This window comes from Aphis gossypii, chromosome 3, assembly GCF_020184175.1.
Source record: "Aphis gossypii isolate Hap1 chromosome 3, ASM2018417v2, whole genome shotgun sequence".
NCBI classification, from domain to species: Eukaryota; Metazoa; Arthropoda; class Insecta; order Hemiptera; family Aphididae; genus Aphis; species Aphis gossypii.
In genome coordinates this window covers 7,922,004-7,939,193 of record NC_065532.1, presented here as the reverse complement: position 1 = coordinate 7,939,193, position 17,190 = coordinate 7,922,004, and the positions used below count along the sequence as shown (strand labels likewise).

General features: G+C 27.0%; 1 protein-coding gene across 4 annotated transcripts in view; it reads left to right on the top strand.

The window, feature by feature from the left end:
* Positions 1–17,190, top strand: part of LOC114133119 (neuropeptide Y receptor type 2-like) — a 172,989-nt gene that overhangs the window by 103,118 nt on the left and 52,681 nt on the right. For all 4 annotated transcript variants that reach the window (XM_027998745.2, XM_027998743.2, XM_027998746.2 and 1 more), the window contains one exon: positions 4,806–4,981. In XM_027998745.2, coding sequence (XP_027854546.1) covers positions 4,806–4,981 — 176 coding nt within the window. The remainder of the gene's footprint in view (positions 1–4,805; positions 4,982–17,190) is intronic.

Genomic DNA, 17,190 nt, shown 5'->3' with positions numbered 1-17,190 from the left:
TTAGAAATTAAGTAATATAAATTCATATTTATTTTTTTTTTTTATCTCAATCGATATTATGTCTGAAAAGTTATTTTATTATGTTGTTTAAACTTTTTTTAAATATATAGTTTTTAAAAATTAAAGTTTTTTTTCTAGTGTATTAATTATGCATTCCATTAATATAATAGTTTATTGCAGTGAAATTATGTTTCTCAAATTTATAGATAGATTCGTTAGCTTAAGTCAATTACAATTGGAAACAGTTCGTTTTTTTTAATTTAACTCTAGTGTATTATGTGTATCTATGTAAAAATGTGAGACGTAAAGGTGCTGTGGACTCAATGGCTCCGGTGCCCTTTTTAATCTTAATGATATGTGACTAGGTGGTTAATAATTGTACCTTAGTGTTTTACTGATCGGAAGGAAAAATTGGACTATAATATTTAGAGATAATTTTGGAAAAGAAGAAGACGCAGAATGAATGTGGAATGTGAGAATTTCGATCGGTTATTTTTTTATATCACACATATATAGGAGATCAACGTGGTGATAGATATTTAAAGAAGTAGCATCTGTATCATTATGAAGTATGAATTGATATAACCTAGTCATTATTATTAAATTAGCAATTGATGTATTTGGAGTGGTATATTTTTTAGAATCTTCTTTAATATAATTAACTAAAAAGGATACCACTCTACGTAACTCCAAAATATTTGTATACTTAAAAAGTATGAACTAAGTACAGCATTTTAGATTGAAAGATGAAATCCGTCAATAATATATTTTGTTAAGACAAGTATGATTGAAAACCGTTTCAAGAGATCCTTTGGCCGGCTACTTTAACTACTTTATATACCTCCCTTTAAAAAGTATATTATAATGTTTTTAAGCCAATACTTATCATTCAGTTAATTCTGCAGTTGTGCACTGTGTTTAAATCGATTTTCCTTGTCAACACGTGTAACATAGGATTAGTGAATAGATTTATGTTAAAAATATTTAAATAGCCCAGGACTACTATTGTGTTTTATTTATATCATATTATAAATTACTATATGTAATACAAATTTGTGATTCGTCACACTTATTTAAGATTTATTTTATAGTAGGTAAAGCAAAAATAATTACATTAAAATACGTATAATGTAAATGTATGTTTAACAACAATAAAGTTTTTCGTAAATTTGGGAATTGATAATTTTTAAATTAATTTGAAATTTCCAAGTAAATACGGCTCACGTCCAAACGATTAAGTACAGACGGTTACGTCCAAATTGTTATTTGCCAACAGGCTATCAGTATTCAGGTCCATTCATTGAAGAATACGAAGATTTCCCTTAAAATCTTGCCAAATCTCAGTACGCCATCTAACACTCTGGTATCTGTTCATCGTATAATTGTGCATTTATTCTTCTTAAGTTATTGACTCGGCACGCATCGTATAAAAATTCCTACTCACTATGGTTTATTATATAATCAGTGTCATTCTATATCGGAAAAAATTATGATAACCTGTTAAATATAATACAATATTATTATATTTGTATATTTTTCTTTAATGTAATGAAAAAAAACAATGAAACAAACCAATACCAATATGAATTAATTATCTTATAAGGCAATACTTCGAAACGTTATAAGTCTTACTGATAATGAATGCCTAAATAATCAGTAGGTTTAAATTATAATTTTGAATATTCTTCAATAGGAATACATTTTTGAAATTATTGTTGGAATAATTTAATTACTGTCTATGTCATTCAACTCAATAATGCTTAAGAAATTAATAAAGAACTTAAAAGTGTCATTTGAAAATAAAGGTAGGAGTCAATTTTGTTTAGCTTCGTCGTCTATATAGTCTTCAAGATAATTGTTATAGGACAATTATTGCTTATTTAAGACAGGTTTGTCATGTGTATATATTTTGAAACGATTTGTATAACGAATTAAATTTTGATTTTTGCTTATTTATTTTTGAGACTAATTTTGTTCAAGAGTACTAGAAAAGTTTTTTTTTCAACTATTTGATGGGGCAAGAGTACTTTTAACAGATAGAGGACTCTACTCATATTTGCAGTGATAACTGAAAATACTGCGTTATTGCTGTTTGAAGTAGTTAAAGTTTTGTTTAATCTTTAAATTACTGGAATCTTTATTAATGTTATTTTTGAAAGTTTATTTGGATTTAATTTTTGCAGACGTAGATTGGGGTTTAATTACTGCTATGTGGGCAAAGTTCACTGGTACCGAACGGGGCATGTTAAAATGAGACACATGATGTTACGTCTATGATAATGACAAAATTATGGTAACGGCATCGTTTTCAAAATTAGAATTTACATTTAAACCAAAAACAAAAAATGCACTTTGAATTAAATACAAATTTTATTATTTTTTTCAAGTCAGGCATGCGTTATAACGAATTTTGTTTTTTTTTAAGGATAAAAGTTGCAGTAATAAACTGTGATTCAAAAATGTATTTATTTATATAATAATATCCATTCTTAATTTCATAACTATTCTTAATATAATATAGTGTTATATCATTATTTAAACATTGGTTTTTGATTTTATATCCTTAAAGTAAATTAAAATTACTTTCTTTTACACCTAGGACAAAGAATAATACAAACAAAGGGGTACATGTATAAATTAGGAACACAACTCATCAGAATAAAAATCGTATCAATATTAATTTTCGTTGCAAAATATTGAGATAAATGAGAATATATTGATTTTTTTTTTATCTACGCACAATAGAACTATTTCATGTATTGGGTGAAATCATGATTTATATCATAAAAATTATTATATCTATATAATTTATAAATTGAAGAGAAAAAACCAATACTCAAATGTTAACTGGCGTTAAGTCGGAAAAAAACTGGAGAAAATTCAATATAATTGTTTATTAATATATTATATATTATAATCTTATACGGTTCATTTTTTTTATTATTATTATTATATTTATGATGGCTGTTATTCATACATCGTACACTGTATAGTAGGCACCAATATAGTGAGAATGCGTCTAGGTGTTTTTTTTTTTCAAATTTATGATAGTTGCACTATACGCCGCAATAGAAAACGTAATTTTCCAAAGCGTTTAACAATAATAACATTTTCACTATTCTTTTGTAATATAAAATATACACTTAATGACATTATTGTATATAGTTAATGTAATTTGAATTGCGTTGATGATAATAATTATTATCAAATATCGCAGTGAGCAAGCGAACACTATAATTATAATACAGCCTCACGTATGTTGGTAGGAATAATTATATTACATTATTGTCTAATCTCTACTCTCAAAACTTTATATTTATTTTCTTACATTAAATTCTTATTATACATTTTATTGTTATATCGCTACACCGAAAACAATTTATATATCAACTGCAACCCTATGTAAACACGTAATATTGTAGTTTATTTATTATGTCGTGCCACATCTAAAATTAAAATGTGTTAATGAGTTTTACTCTATTATATAATATATGTATAATATACGTACGATATGGTAGTATAATAATATACTATATAATACATTTGTTTAGGATTTTCGAGGATATTTTATAGCATTTTAGCTTTTATTATCTAACCAGCCCTTTGCTCGAGGTTGTGTGCAGTGAAAAATCGTTCGTTTACATTTTGTAGGTCTTATAAATATTTTTCATAGGTCATATACAATCTAAACTATCATATGATGTGCACATTTATGAGCAAATCTGCTGCATTTATATTTATGTATTTACCGGTTCTTTTACCTTTGAAACGACGAAGTGATGTTCTGCAGTATTCCACATCTTTAAAATTTTATTTTTTTTAGAAAAGAAAAAAATTCGTACATTAAACATATTAGTTTATAAAAGAGCATTTTTAACATACAAGTATGATAATATGCGATTAGTCAGGTATACATAATATACGCTATATACCTACAATGTATTCCTTATAATGTATGACATGTAAGCTTTTAAATACATAGCTTAAGCAAAAAAAAAAATGTCTACCTACATTTTTTATTCTATAAGTACAAAGTATACAATACAATCTGATAGCTTATAAACGTCCGATGTATCAATGTGTTTACAGAATATTTGAATCGTACTAATTAAAAATTAACTTAAATACCTGCAATATTTTAAAAATACATTATAACTATCAAAGAGAATATTTTTTAAGTTTCTTTATGTAAACAAAAATAAAATAAAAATAAATACAACGAATTATAAATATCATATCGATACAAGTTTTCAGATTTTGTACTTACTAAACGCCATGTTGAATTGAAGAGAATTGATAAATAGAATTAATAAATTAATATTTGCCTACTTATAATAACATAAATGTGAATAACTAATAGGTCAATTAGAAAATAAAAATAAAATAATAACAAATATTATAATTGAAATAGTTTACTTTTCAGTAATTTAATTTAATTTTTTATATGCTAGATATCTTGCATAGTACTCTTAAATGCACTTTGTGAACAATTAAAATAATGTAACCATTCGCGTCACTATACGGTGTTAGCCCAATAAACTCAATAAATGATTGAGATATTGCATACCGAACTCCATAATAAACATATTAACCTATATCAAGTAGAATGTATATTAGACTATTTGTAATTGACTATTATTCATTTACCTATAATGATGTGATGTCTGAAAAAAATGCAATCCTCATACGTTATTTTTTAAACGTATATATAATATCGTCAATTATTCATGATGACTTTATAATTAATTGGTGTAGACTGTAGGTATATAGATTGATACTAATTTATTTTTTTACGATTTCCTCAGATTTTCGGTGCTATTACTGCCATCTTACAGTTTGTTCTGCCATTCCTAATCATAGCGTTTTGCTATGTCCGAGTTTGGTTAAAACTTAACGACCGGGCCAGATGCAAGCCAGGTACGTCAACGAAGAATGCAAGGCGGGAAGAAGTGGAGCGTGAAAGAAAAAGCCGGACCAACAGGTAAGCTATATTATACAATATAACAATAAATTATTTCCGTACTTCTATATCATAGAAATATTTTGAATTAATAATAATAATTTACAATAGTTGTATAAAGAGCGAATTACCGAGAAATAACATATTAATTTTTTCTTTAATAATGCAGTTTTTCATAATTTGATAATTAAAACTTTTGAATATAAGTACTTCAAGTCTATACGTTTTTCGAGTACTTGGAATTTTTTATACCACTTAAGTGCTGCTCTGTGGTGATACAAACTTCTATTTTTCAGATAACCCCTTTTTTATATTAAGTTATTTAGTAGATATATAATATATTTTCAAATTTTAATGTACCTATCTTAATCAAAATTCAAACGAGTATAGTTTCTGAGTTATTAAAATGTGTATAATAAAGATAATGGTCTTTAAAAATAGTTCTACAAAAACTCCTTTGTATACGTTATACTTAAAAATTCGGGGACCACTCACAATTATGATTTAGGTACATAAAAATAAAAAAAATATCTGTGAAATAGTTTGAAGTGAAAAACGGTCGGGGGTTCTCATTTATAAAAAAAAAAAAAAAAATATTTCATGCCGTAAAAAATATTCTTTAAATGCTACAAAATGTATCGAGTATTCAAAAATATCTTTAAGTATACCGGATACCCAGTCTTCCAAAAATCACATCTAAAGTAACTTAACTTCGTTGTCGAGGAAAAAGGGGATGGGCACGCTTAGCGAATCACCTTGGTGTGTATATAATATATATATATATAATCGTACTAATAGAATATACGTACATACGACCTCAGCGGAAGTACTATTGTCGTAGTAGTATAACTTTTGTGAATACGATGTAAATGCGTATGTAAGTAAGTATTAGTATATGATATACAAAAATTGCGTTTTAACTACATACGAAGTCCAAACATACGACGCATTATACGAGTTTGGTATCAGATTCGAACTGCCAACATTAAATTACAATATTATATTATTTTGACGCGATGTATTGTTCCACGGGGGAGTAGGAAGTAAGTGGGCGCGGGAAAAAAAAACTACGCAATTCGTAAGTTCTTGCGTATCGTTATAACAATAATAATAATAATAGTAATAATAATATCTGGCAACTCTGGCTGCGTATTGACGTATATAATATTATAAATAATATTGTATTTCATACAAACGCCGAGGGCTCGTGGCGTAAAATTACCTCTAGAATTATTTTCGTATCGATCTCCGTCGTCACCGCGGCGTATTGTTAAACGGAATAGCGAGATGTTTTTATTTCAGTCCATTAGGTTTAGAGTTTAGCAACAACATGGAAAAAAATCTCGTTGTAACATCTTGGATGATTTCCCATCGGACTGCTAATGCCGCCACCGCCATTGTACTACACAAGCGGCGGCGCCTGTATAGAAATGCATAATATTTTTCACCATCCACTCTCCGCCGGTCGTGCTGTGCAATGTTTACCAGTCACTTAAGTTAAAAGCAAATAATACATAAACAAAATAACTCGAATTTTCCGATACATATATATATATATGTTCCTGACTAGTTTTATCCCCTAAGCTCCGTCATATTAGTTTTTATATTATAACATGTACCGTGTACAGATCTACGCGCGCCACTCTCCCAAAACCAAGTGGTTATTATCACGTGCCTTCAGACCTGAGTTACGCGGCGGCGGTCACGTTGATATAAAAATATTACACTTTCATTTGTGAGTCCAAGAGGGAATATTATGAAAGGAGAGGAGTTTTAGTACAATAAATTCAAACCGAGAAATACAATTATTTCATAAAAAAAAAATAGAGCTTTAGTAGTATAAATGACTCCGAACATGTTTCGTATAAATAATCAGTGGTGTATAATTTGGAAGGGATGAAAGTTTTGTACATGAATATATTATCCACAACACGTTTTTGTAGCTATTACAAGCATCTCTTAATACGATTATTGCAATATTGTACCTAGGTACCTACTCGTATTTTTGAATTTAATGTATACATGTTAAAAGATAATGATGTATGCACAGAGAGTGGTAAAAATATGCGATAGTTGAATATGACTTGATAGAAGAAGGTGCCTCCTCATTCATTCTTAAAAATGTGTCAATTATGTTAATATAATCTATATTCTTAAAACATTATATAATGTTATGTATAATATTATTCAAAGCATTAAAACATTTTATGCACCACGTGAACGCTATAGTTTTATATATATACTTAATGAAAAAAAAACCTATGTTAAGTATGAATTAAGTAATATATTAGTATTACTTTTTTTTTTAATTTTCACATTTAGCTTCGGCAAGGATGGATATTATCTTTATATTATTACATTTTTCTTTTCTTTCTTTTTTACTTATTTACTTAAAAGTTTCTATGGAAATTAAATTCTTATCTTATTCGTTTTATTTATATAAATAAATATGTATGAATACTATAGTAGTTTTTAGTCTTGGTTTAATTTCGTTTACTATTATTTTAAAAATGTAAAAGTACGAATATGCAAAATTAAATCTAGACATTACCAAAATTGATATTAATGATTCTGTACAATTTTTATTGTTTGCGATTTTACGACAAAATTATGATAAATCTTGAATATACAACCAATGTTGGCAAAAGACTGTAAAAAAAAAAATATAAAACTATGTTTGAATATTAGTGCAATAAACTTTTACCATAAAATATTAAATAATTAATTTCATCAGACAATTTTCTATCAGTCGTATAGGCAATCGTGATAATTACAATAATATGTTATATTCATATTATCTTAATAATTTGATTTCGATAAAGAAAAATCCTTATAACAGCAATTGTAATTAAATCATTAAAACATTTTTATCCAATATTTTTTTTTAAATATAATATAAATCCAATACTAAAATATATTGCTTGTTGATCATTACAATTATTGATAAATCTCGAATACGTTTTAAATAAAAACAACATTAAGACAGTCAACAGCTACTGTGCCACCACGGGGATAAGGGTAAAGTAATTACCTTTTGGGTTCGCATAAATATATATAATATATATTATCGTTAGCTATATTTATGTAGTTATAATGTAACTGAAAATATATATATATATATATATGACATAATGTCTTTCGAAATATTGGCTTTTTATGACGATTTTAGTAGTTATGATTATCACACTGTAATTTCAACACAAAATCGATACCATCACAACACCAATTAATTTTTGTCAATTCCGGTTGAAATTGTGTACTAGTACAGTGGGCATCTATTTAAGTTTTCAAAAAAGATAATAGAATCTGTCAAAACGTAAGTCGAAAACGCTTTCTACACTGATTGATTTTTTTTTTTTACCGGCGGTGGAAACGAAAATCGTATATAGTATAGGTGTAACATAATTTCATATAAAATATAGTACGTATTATTATTATTACTATCACAATCATTCCTATTATTGTGTTGTAGACAATAATAATATTGGTGTCTGGTATATTTCCGGTATTTAAATAGCTATCATTACTACTGCCGATCGCTACCACCACGCTCGTATAACACACGTCCTATTATTATTGTAATTTATATTACAATATTTTAATATTAAATCCGGTCGATATTCATCACAGTGTCACACTTAAGCCACCGCATACTATATGGCAATCGTTAGTAATTAATCAGCGTACTCGGATGAGGAAGAAAGAACAATTCGGACGGTTTTAGAAGGGAGAGCATATTTTACGACGGAGAGATGCATTAATTTATGCGATCAACACCGAAATATAACGATATAATATGTATGTATATATTAATACATATTAATATATACATTATAAGGACATAATTATTGTTCGAGTATAAAGGGATTAACGATATTATCACTGCAAGTCGCACACGTGTTCGCAAATTAATGTAATCAAGGATTTCATGGATGTAGGTACAAATGCGAATTTCAGTATAATTGTGATATATATTTATAAAAATTTTGACACGCTGCACAAAATAGTATTTCAGATTTTACACGAGTTTGATACGTAATAACAATATGTATGAATTTATTGATACTTTGTAAAGTTTATTTATTGGTCAAGATCAAATTATATTACCTATAATAATTAGGTACAATTCAATTGTCTTATTATAATGTTTTATTATTATTTACATAAATAATTATAATTTATAAAAGGAACCAATTTTTTTGTTTTACTATGACAAATTCTATAAACTATTAGAAGTACTATAATAATATATTATTTTTACAAACTCAAAAATCAATATAGCATCATATACAACAGTGTAGTGCCGTGATATATAAATATTAAAATGTATTGGTTTAAATATATAAACAATTTCATTAAGATATATTTTTTTAATAATTTATGAAACTTTGTAAAATGTTAAGTCTATATAAAGCATATATAAAAAAAACTATACATACATCATTGCAAAATCAATACATTCATCACATCACTCAGAATTTAAAAAGTATGGCTGTGTATTTTTGGTATTTTAAAATTATCTAAAATTACAAACTATTTGGAATCTTATATTATATTTTAAACATTTTTACATTAACACATTTCTTTCTCGATATTTATATAAAATACCGAAGATTTCAAAGTTATTAAATTGTTATAGTATATTAGTCAAAATATTTTTAAAATTATATAAGGCCTAGATAATAACTATTTTTATATTTATTTACCACACAATACCTACATAGTTCGTTATGTAAACTGCGCAATGTGAATGTTTTCACAAAGATCTTACATTCCATTGAAACCTATTATTAAATTTCAATGATATTTAAATCTATGCATACAATTTATTATACAAGATAAAAAATGAACAGAAAAATACATATTTCTTAGGTGAAATAATATAAATATTTATAAATTTACTACCTACTTCATTTAGCTCTAATTATGTTTCTACAACTTTAAAAACATAGGAAACCACGTGAAATCCTCTCAGTTAATTATGTATGGAAAAAATTATTTTGTATATTTTAAAAATTTTTTATTATAGTACTTCTATTTTATACGTTACAAAAATGTTATTCTGCTCGTTGCACTAAGTGGTCACGTTTTTAACAAAACTTTAAAAGTAGATAACTATATATATTATAGTTATCTATATATTACATATATTTATGCGAAAATGGGAAAATTTATTATTTATAGAAAGTCCCATTGGATTAGAGTACATGTATTATAGTTATTTATTTTACTTGTATATAGTATATAATAATATATGATATATAAATATTGTAAAAATGTGCAGACCTTTGATTTTTAATATTTTATTTTTCATTTTTTTTTTTTGTAAGTTTCAATAATGTATTTTAAGTTTAAAAAGTTCAACTTGTAAAAGTCTTCCTTTTTTAAAAAAAAATGTTAACATAAAAAAGCTTTATATACGACTACGCATCTGATAGTTCCTTTATGATTAATATTAAAAAGTATTTGGAATTTCTAACGAAAAGAGGCTCCATTAGGTGTACTCTCTGTGAGCCATACAAAACCTGAAAGCGAAAAAACAAACCATACATCTCATGTGGTTCTAAAAGCTTACAGCCTAAGAAAAGTGTTTTACGGTAGAAAAAAATACTACTGACCACAAATCCGACGTTTTCGTGCTTAAGTTCTTACGGAAACGATGTCCCGCCCTTTTCTCACACACTTTATACACTTATATATATTATACCGAGAACATGTATGTCTTTGTAATTTGTGTAGGTGTTTAGTACAAATAAACGTTTTAGATATTGTATACATGCAGTAGCATAGATATCAATGACATAGTTTGGTTAATAAAGCAAAAATTTATTGATCACGATCTCAATTCATAGGCAGGCTGGTTGATTAATGCAATCAATATGTATTAATGAAGTTAATACATCATACAGAACGTTAAGACAATTTTCACAATGTTTATTGTATGCATTTCTGAATTGTTCACACTATATAGTTTTTAAATTAGTAAACATTAAACAAGGATTTAATTTATTCAAACTATACTTAGTGTATAGTTAAATCTGATTCTATGTCGAATTCAAGTTAATGTTAATTTAATATTTTTCATATCTATGAATTATTTTACACTGCATTTTTTCTTCTTTAGATATTTTAATTTTTTATATTTTAGTACAATATATTATTTTGTTTTTGGAGACTTTAAAAAAGAAACATAACAGATAATAAGTATACTTGTTAAATAACATATGGTTATGAATACTATTAATGGATAATAGAAGTAAAATGAGGATTATACGATATTTCGTGGGTCTGAAACTAGGTATCATTATATATAAAAAAAACTACTTTCGAGTGTCAAAACTTCCAAATTACACTTTGGTGGTTCATCAGACTAGTAAGTTTTCCCAAGTTTATTAGTTTAGTTTGAACCCCATATATTGTGAACATAGGGAGATTATGGAATTTTACAGAGTTATGGTAATTTTTCAATCTCTTTTTTTTTTTTATCAATTTTAAACAATTTTAATACTAATCTGATTGGTCTATTAGATAATGTTTTGATTTATTACTAAGATTGGCAAAACATCACGTCATGCACACACACGTACACACTTACACTTCTCATCGCTATAATATCTTAAATCAACGATGTATTATCTATGTATGTAATAATTATTATGTGTTTAACATACACAAATATAGTTAAATACACTTTCAATTCGTGCGTCAATAGTAAATTCAAGCAGGTGGATAAATTTCGTACGCAAATTCATAGTAACAATATTATAATACACCTAGGTATATGCTATATGCATTAGGCACATGTGTTATTGTTACAGAACTTGAGAGACTAATATATAAGACGCGTGGTGAAGAAAACGATAAGAAAAATAAGTACTTCGTGAGAAACGGAAAAGGAAAAAACATTTAAGTAAATCGGAAAATAAACTCATATTCCACACGTCGAGTAGGTATATATTTTTCGATTTCATTGTTTCGTCGACTGACTGAGACGTTATATGAATTTTGGGGCACCCACTTTCTGTTTAACTATTCTTCTTTTTCTTGAGATGTCACGACTTCTTTTCCTTAGAAAATACTTTACGACCGAAGCCGCAACAACAATGTAGATACACTGTTGTACATTACGATGTTGTTTTGGAGGATTTCTCATAAAATATAAATATATTTTTTCCCCGTAAGAGAAACGTAAATATCAATAATCAATATGCACCCATGCTGTAGCTATTCCCGTGTCGACATAAAATCTGTTATTGTTTTTGTGATAAGAAAAAAATAACAAAACTGAAAATCCGATAAAAAAATATAATTTAAATCTCGTCTCACGAATCCCGATGTGTGTTTGTTCTATATAAACTGCACTTCCGTCGTCGACTACATACACGCCGAATAAAACGGATACTTCTGTCGCATAAAATGTCGTAAAGACGTGGTAAAATATGTGTTCTTTTATATTCAAAAAACAAAATCTTTCAGTCGTATTATAATAATAGACCATGTCACTGAAGTTGTTAAGAATTTATTCGTGAACGGTGAATGATCAGTACTTCTCGTTTTTCACATAGTCAAAAGAAATGAAAAAAAAAATATTTAAATAAAAGATGATAAAATTTCATCGAAAAAAAGAAATAATGCAAAATGCGATAAATTTAAAAATAAAATCTATCCGACTGAATTGTTATTTAATATAGTTTAAAAATAAAGGATATAAATTGCAATATAAAATCTTACTCGTATATTATTACTCATACTTACTAAATGACTAAATAGTTGTGGAGTATTAGTGACTACTGTAATATTTTAAGGGGACGTTTCTCTCGGTCTGACACGTTCAAAACGCACAATAGGTATATAACATTTGAAACTTTATACAGAACAGTTGAAGCTTATTACTTTTTAGCTTGTTTTACATATTATTTTTATGCAAAAAATTTCTATGATTTTTCCAATTTCTTTTTGTTGCGATCGGTGTCACTGTATTAAGTATACCTTAACCGCACGCTAAGACTCCAAAAAACGTGTATGTTCTGTTCAAAATATTTTATTTATCGTACAACAAACATATAACATCGTTGTTATGCACACGCGCGTACGTCCAACTGTAATTGATAAGAACATTTATTATAAAACTGTTAACGCGACACGCCGTAGTCACGTCGTCGATGGTGCTCGCATGCATTTTAAAATGATATTCAGGTGTGCTCTCATCGCTTAGATAACTGCTCCCCGGTGACCGGATGCTATGTTTGCATGGTAACTGTGCGTGTGCATGAGTGTTAATATTGAAATGGTTCTATTAAACATTGCTTATGCGCCCGGCGTCTCGTTGTTGACACGGCCCAATTATAAATTCAGACGTACCAAGGCATACTTTCGTTCGTCGTTAGACCATTATCGTTATGCATAATATATATGTTTTAAGTGCGTATTTATATATAATATATATATATTTATATTAGTCTAACGCTGTATCCGCTCATCCGATCACACACCGCGTGCAGGCGAATATCTTTTCGGGTCACTTACGTGTACCTGCAGCGTACGGTTATAAAAGGTTCAGACGTTTTGCCATATTTTTTTTTTCTTTTCTTTTTCGTTTCTTATATAATGCATAGTTTAACTTCTCGAATAATTATTAATGCACGAGTACGTCAACTGCAAGCAGCGCGTTGTCCGAACTCGGTTCCGACAACGGAGTGCCTGTGACAATGTATCACTACTACACAACGAATGTTATTTTTATTTGAAAAAGCCTAAAACAACAATCGGTTCGTAGTCCAAACAACAAACACAAAATAAATACAATTAAAGCAATTAATCAATCCAAATAGTCCATAGTTTAAAGTAAATACAATTATTACGATTGTGTGTTTTGTCTTCGGAAGCAACAACACTATACGTACACAACACATATTGCATGTATATTTTTACGAATCGTTAGTTGTAAAAATATATATCTGTAATTGTTATATAATATACTCGTGAAAACGTATATGAACATTTTTCGTTAAATTATAATGCAATTCTATATATATTATAGACGAGAATAATTTATATACTTCACGTTAAACTATGTATCGAATACAATTATAAATTATAGAATTTTATATATAATTCGATATTTATCGTTATAAAATTACATTACTTAAACTTTTAAAATAGCTACTTGATTTTCATTTCTCAGGAACTTGTGTAAAAAATATATGGAAATTGGCGTAAAATAGTGACTGATCTGCTAGTAAGTTATGGATTACTTACTATACAACTATAGATGTATATTATTTATTTCTAAACAAATTGTAAACTATATGTAAGACTAATAATAACTAATTTCACTCAATTTACTATCTACATTACTATTTTCTGTACTTGATTGTCTTTTGACTCTACGAGCACTCTCCCTAACTAAATCCTCCCCGGTCTTCCATATTAAACTATTTCCTTAATTACTACGTCGTCGTTATAGCGTTCTCTTAGCTATTAAATACAATAAGTACTCGTGTCAGTGACGCTCGCTCCACCATAAAATATATAACAAAGTGATATAGGTGCCTAGCTTTACTTTTAAATGTAGACTTTCAGATTCAGTGGAATGCAGACTAGAGTGATTACAAGTATATATGTATTGGTGATGGTATGCCATAAGTGATATCTGTTCTATCTCGTAATAAACAAATTTACAGTACTTAAACCTCCTCCGATTTGAACTTCCTTTAATAAAACACAGTCTTACTAAATATTTATATTATGATCCGTTTTTTTTTTTTATATCATTGTACTTTTCAGACAAATTATTCATTAACTAATTCAAACTTTTGTGTCAACATACGTATTGAGTTTGAAATATAAACCAGGCATATACAGTTATTTAAATATATAATTTTGCATAAACCTAACCTATATTTAGGTGAGGATAATATAATCAAATCTCACAATAGGAAATCTTGGTTTCACTATGACAATAGTCACTATAGTGCTCATTTTCATACATTTTTAATGAATGCATTTGTACGGGCCGGAATGAATAATAATATTATAGATAGTGCATTTGGTGTACTTCGTCTGCACTTCTATTCACCGACCAACCGATGTACTTTGTATATGTATAAAGAAAGTCAAAGGAAATAGACGGGATAGCTGAGCAGAATCAGTGAGCGCTTTTGTGAAGCGTTTGTCTAAGCGTGTATGTATGTATGTATATATGTATAATGTATATAATATATATATATATTTTAGTTTACGTAAAACTAAAGATAAATAAATGTGATCATATGAACTAAATGATAATAATATGTTGCTTTATACTATTAACGTCTTGAATGCTGTATAATATAAAATAATATACACGCACAAAAAGTAAAAAAATACAATATAATTTACCATTAGATATATTAGTTTTAAAAAAATTTAATTATGATACACGATATTGTTGGGTAGTAACAAACTAAATTAGCAATAAATATTATAAAATACATTATCCCTTTTATTGTTCAACAACATAATATAAGAAATAATAACTGCTTTGAATTGTAGCTCAACAAGTATATAAGAAAAAAAAATTAGGATTAACTATAAATGGCACTATGAATAAATTATAAAATTACCCTATATTGAGTAGAGATTCGCAAAATTAACACAACATAATAAATAAATACGATTTTTATATTAAACTTAATGCACTGGCAGAATCTTACTTGGTTGAGCATCTTAATAATGACATTTCTTCTATCATGTGACGATTTCAATATTACTGGTAATGTGTGATGCGTAGACTACGATGGATTTTGGTCGCCGTACATTAACAGTCTCTCGGTGAACGGAATATAGAGAAAATGATAAGCTATTCTAGTTGTCAACAATATAAATTTAGACTTAACAGCTTTCTTAGTTGGTATTAAATATTAATATAAAAACAACTACTATAAAATTTTAATTATATATTTCTATATTGCTATTAAAGCCATTAAATACATTTAAAAAAGTAATTATAATTTTAAAATTAAAATGTCAACTGCTATTATTATTATTATTATTATTATTATTTTTAATTTAAAATAAAATCATGGTCACTATTTATAAATCAAAATTCTTCCTCCTAATACTTCAAATAAAATATATGTATTATACCAGGCATAAAAAATAACAATAATATTTGTAAGTGGTTGAGAATAATTCAATACTCCATACATATAAATCACGTTGTATTTGTATGTGCATTGTCGAGCATTTTAATCATTTATGCGTGAAAAAAGTTAATCAAAGCAATCTAAATCAAAATATTCAAGCAAAAAAATTTACTCTAAATTAATTTATATTTATTGAGTAGGTACATTATGCTCCGAAAATTATATTGAAATTGTTGTTTATAGAAATAAGAAGTTTTGGTAATTACTAATTAGTTAAGAATTATTCTTAGCTACTTAAAATTATACTCGATCGAAGATAAAAAAAATACTCTTCATAAATTATTTCATCTTATAAATATAATATTGTATAGGTATTAACATTTTAATTTTGTAGGTATTTAATATAGTAGATCGTAGTATTTTCTGTTTAATGAATTCTGCTAAAAAATATCTACGTCCATAATGTTCATGTACCTATTTTGCCTATACATAATGCCGTGTTACAATTTAATTTTTAAAATATGCAATTAATAATGAAAAACTAAATTGTATTTTATCCAGAGACGGGAATGTTTATTGATTATATTTCTAGTTTTTAATTTTTATCTCACCGTAATGCGTTGGTGTTATTGGGAAAGAATACAAACAAAATAATTTCTAAGTTGTATTCCAGAGGGGACTGATCTGCACAGCATTGTCAAAAAGAATAAATTATAATCGTTGATATACATAGAGTATTTTTCATTCAATAAACATTTATAATACCTGACTAACATAATTGTTTAACCACTCGGACTGAAACTACCAAAGTTATTTTTATTTGGTCTAATATTTCTTATTCATTAATTTAAAGAACATTATATAATATTGGAACTTGCGACAAATTAATTTATACAGTAAAATGGACACACTGAAACAATATCATATTTTGTTGTTGCCAGTCGCATAATTATAGAATTCATTAAACAAACTTTTAAGAATGTAAATCATAACAAAAAGAATCGTTTGTTGATTTTTATAAAAGCAAAAAACTTTCTTTTATTAATAAATTAAAATATGTTAATGTTTTTACATTTTTAACTAAATAACTATAATTTTACAGAC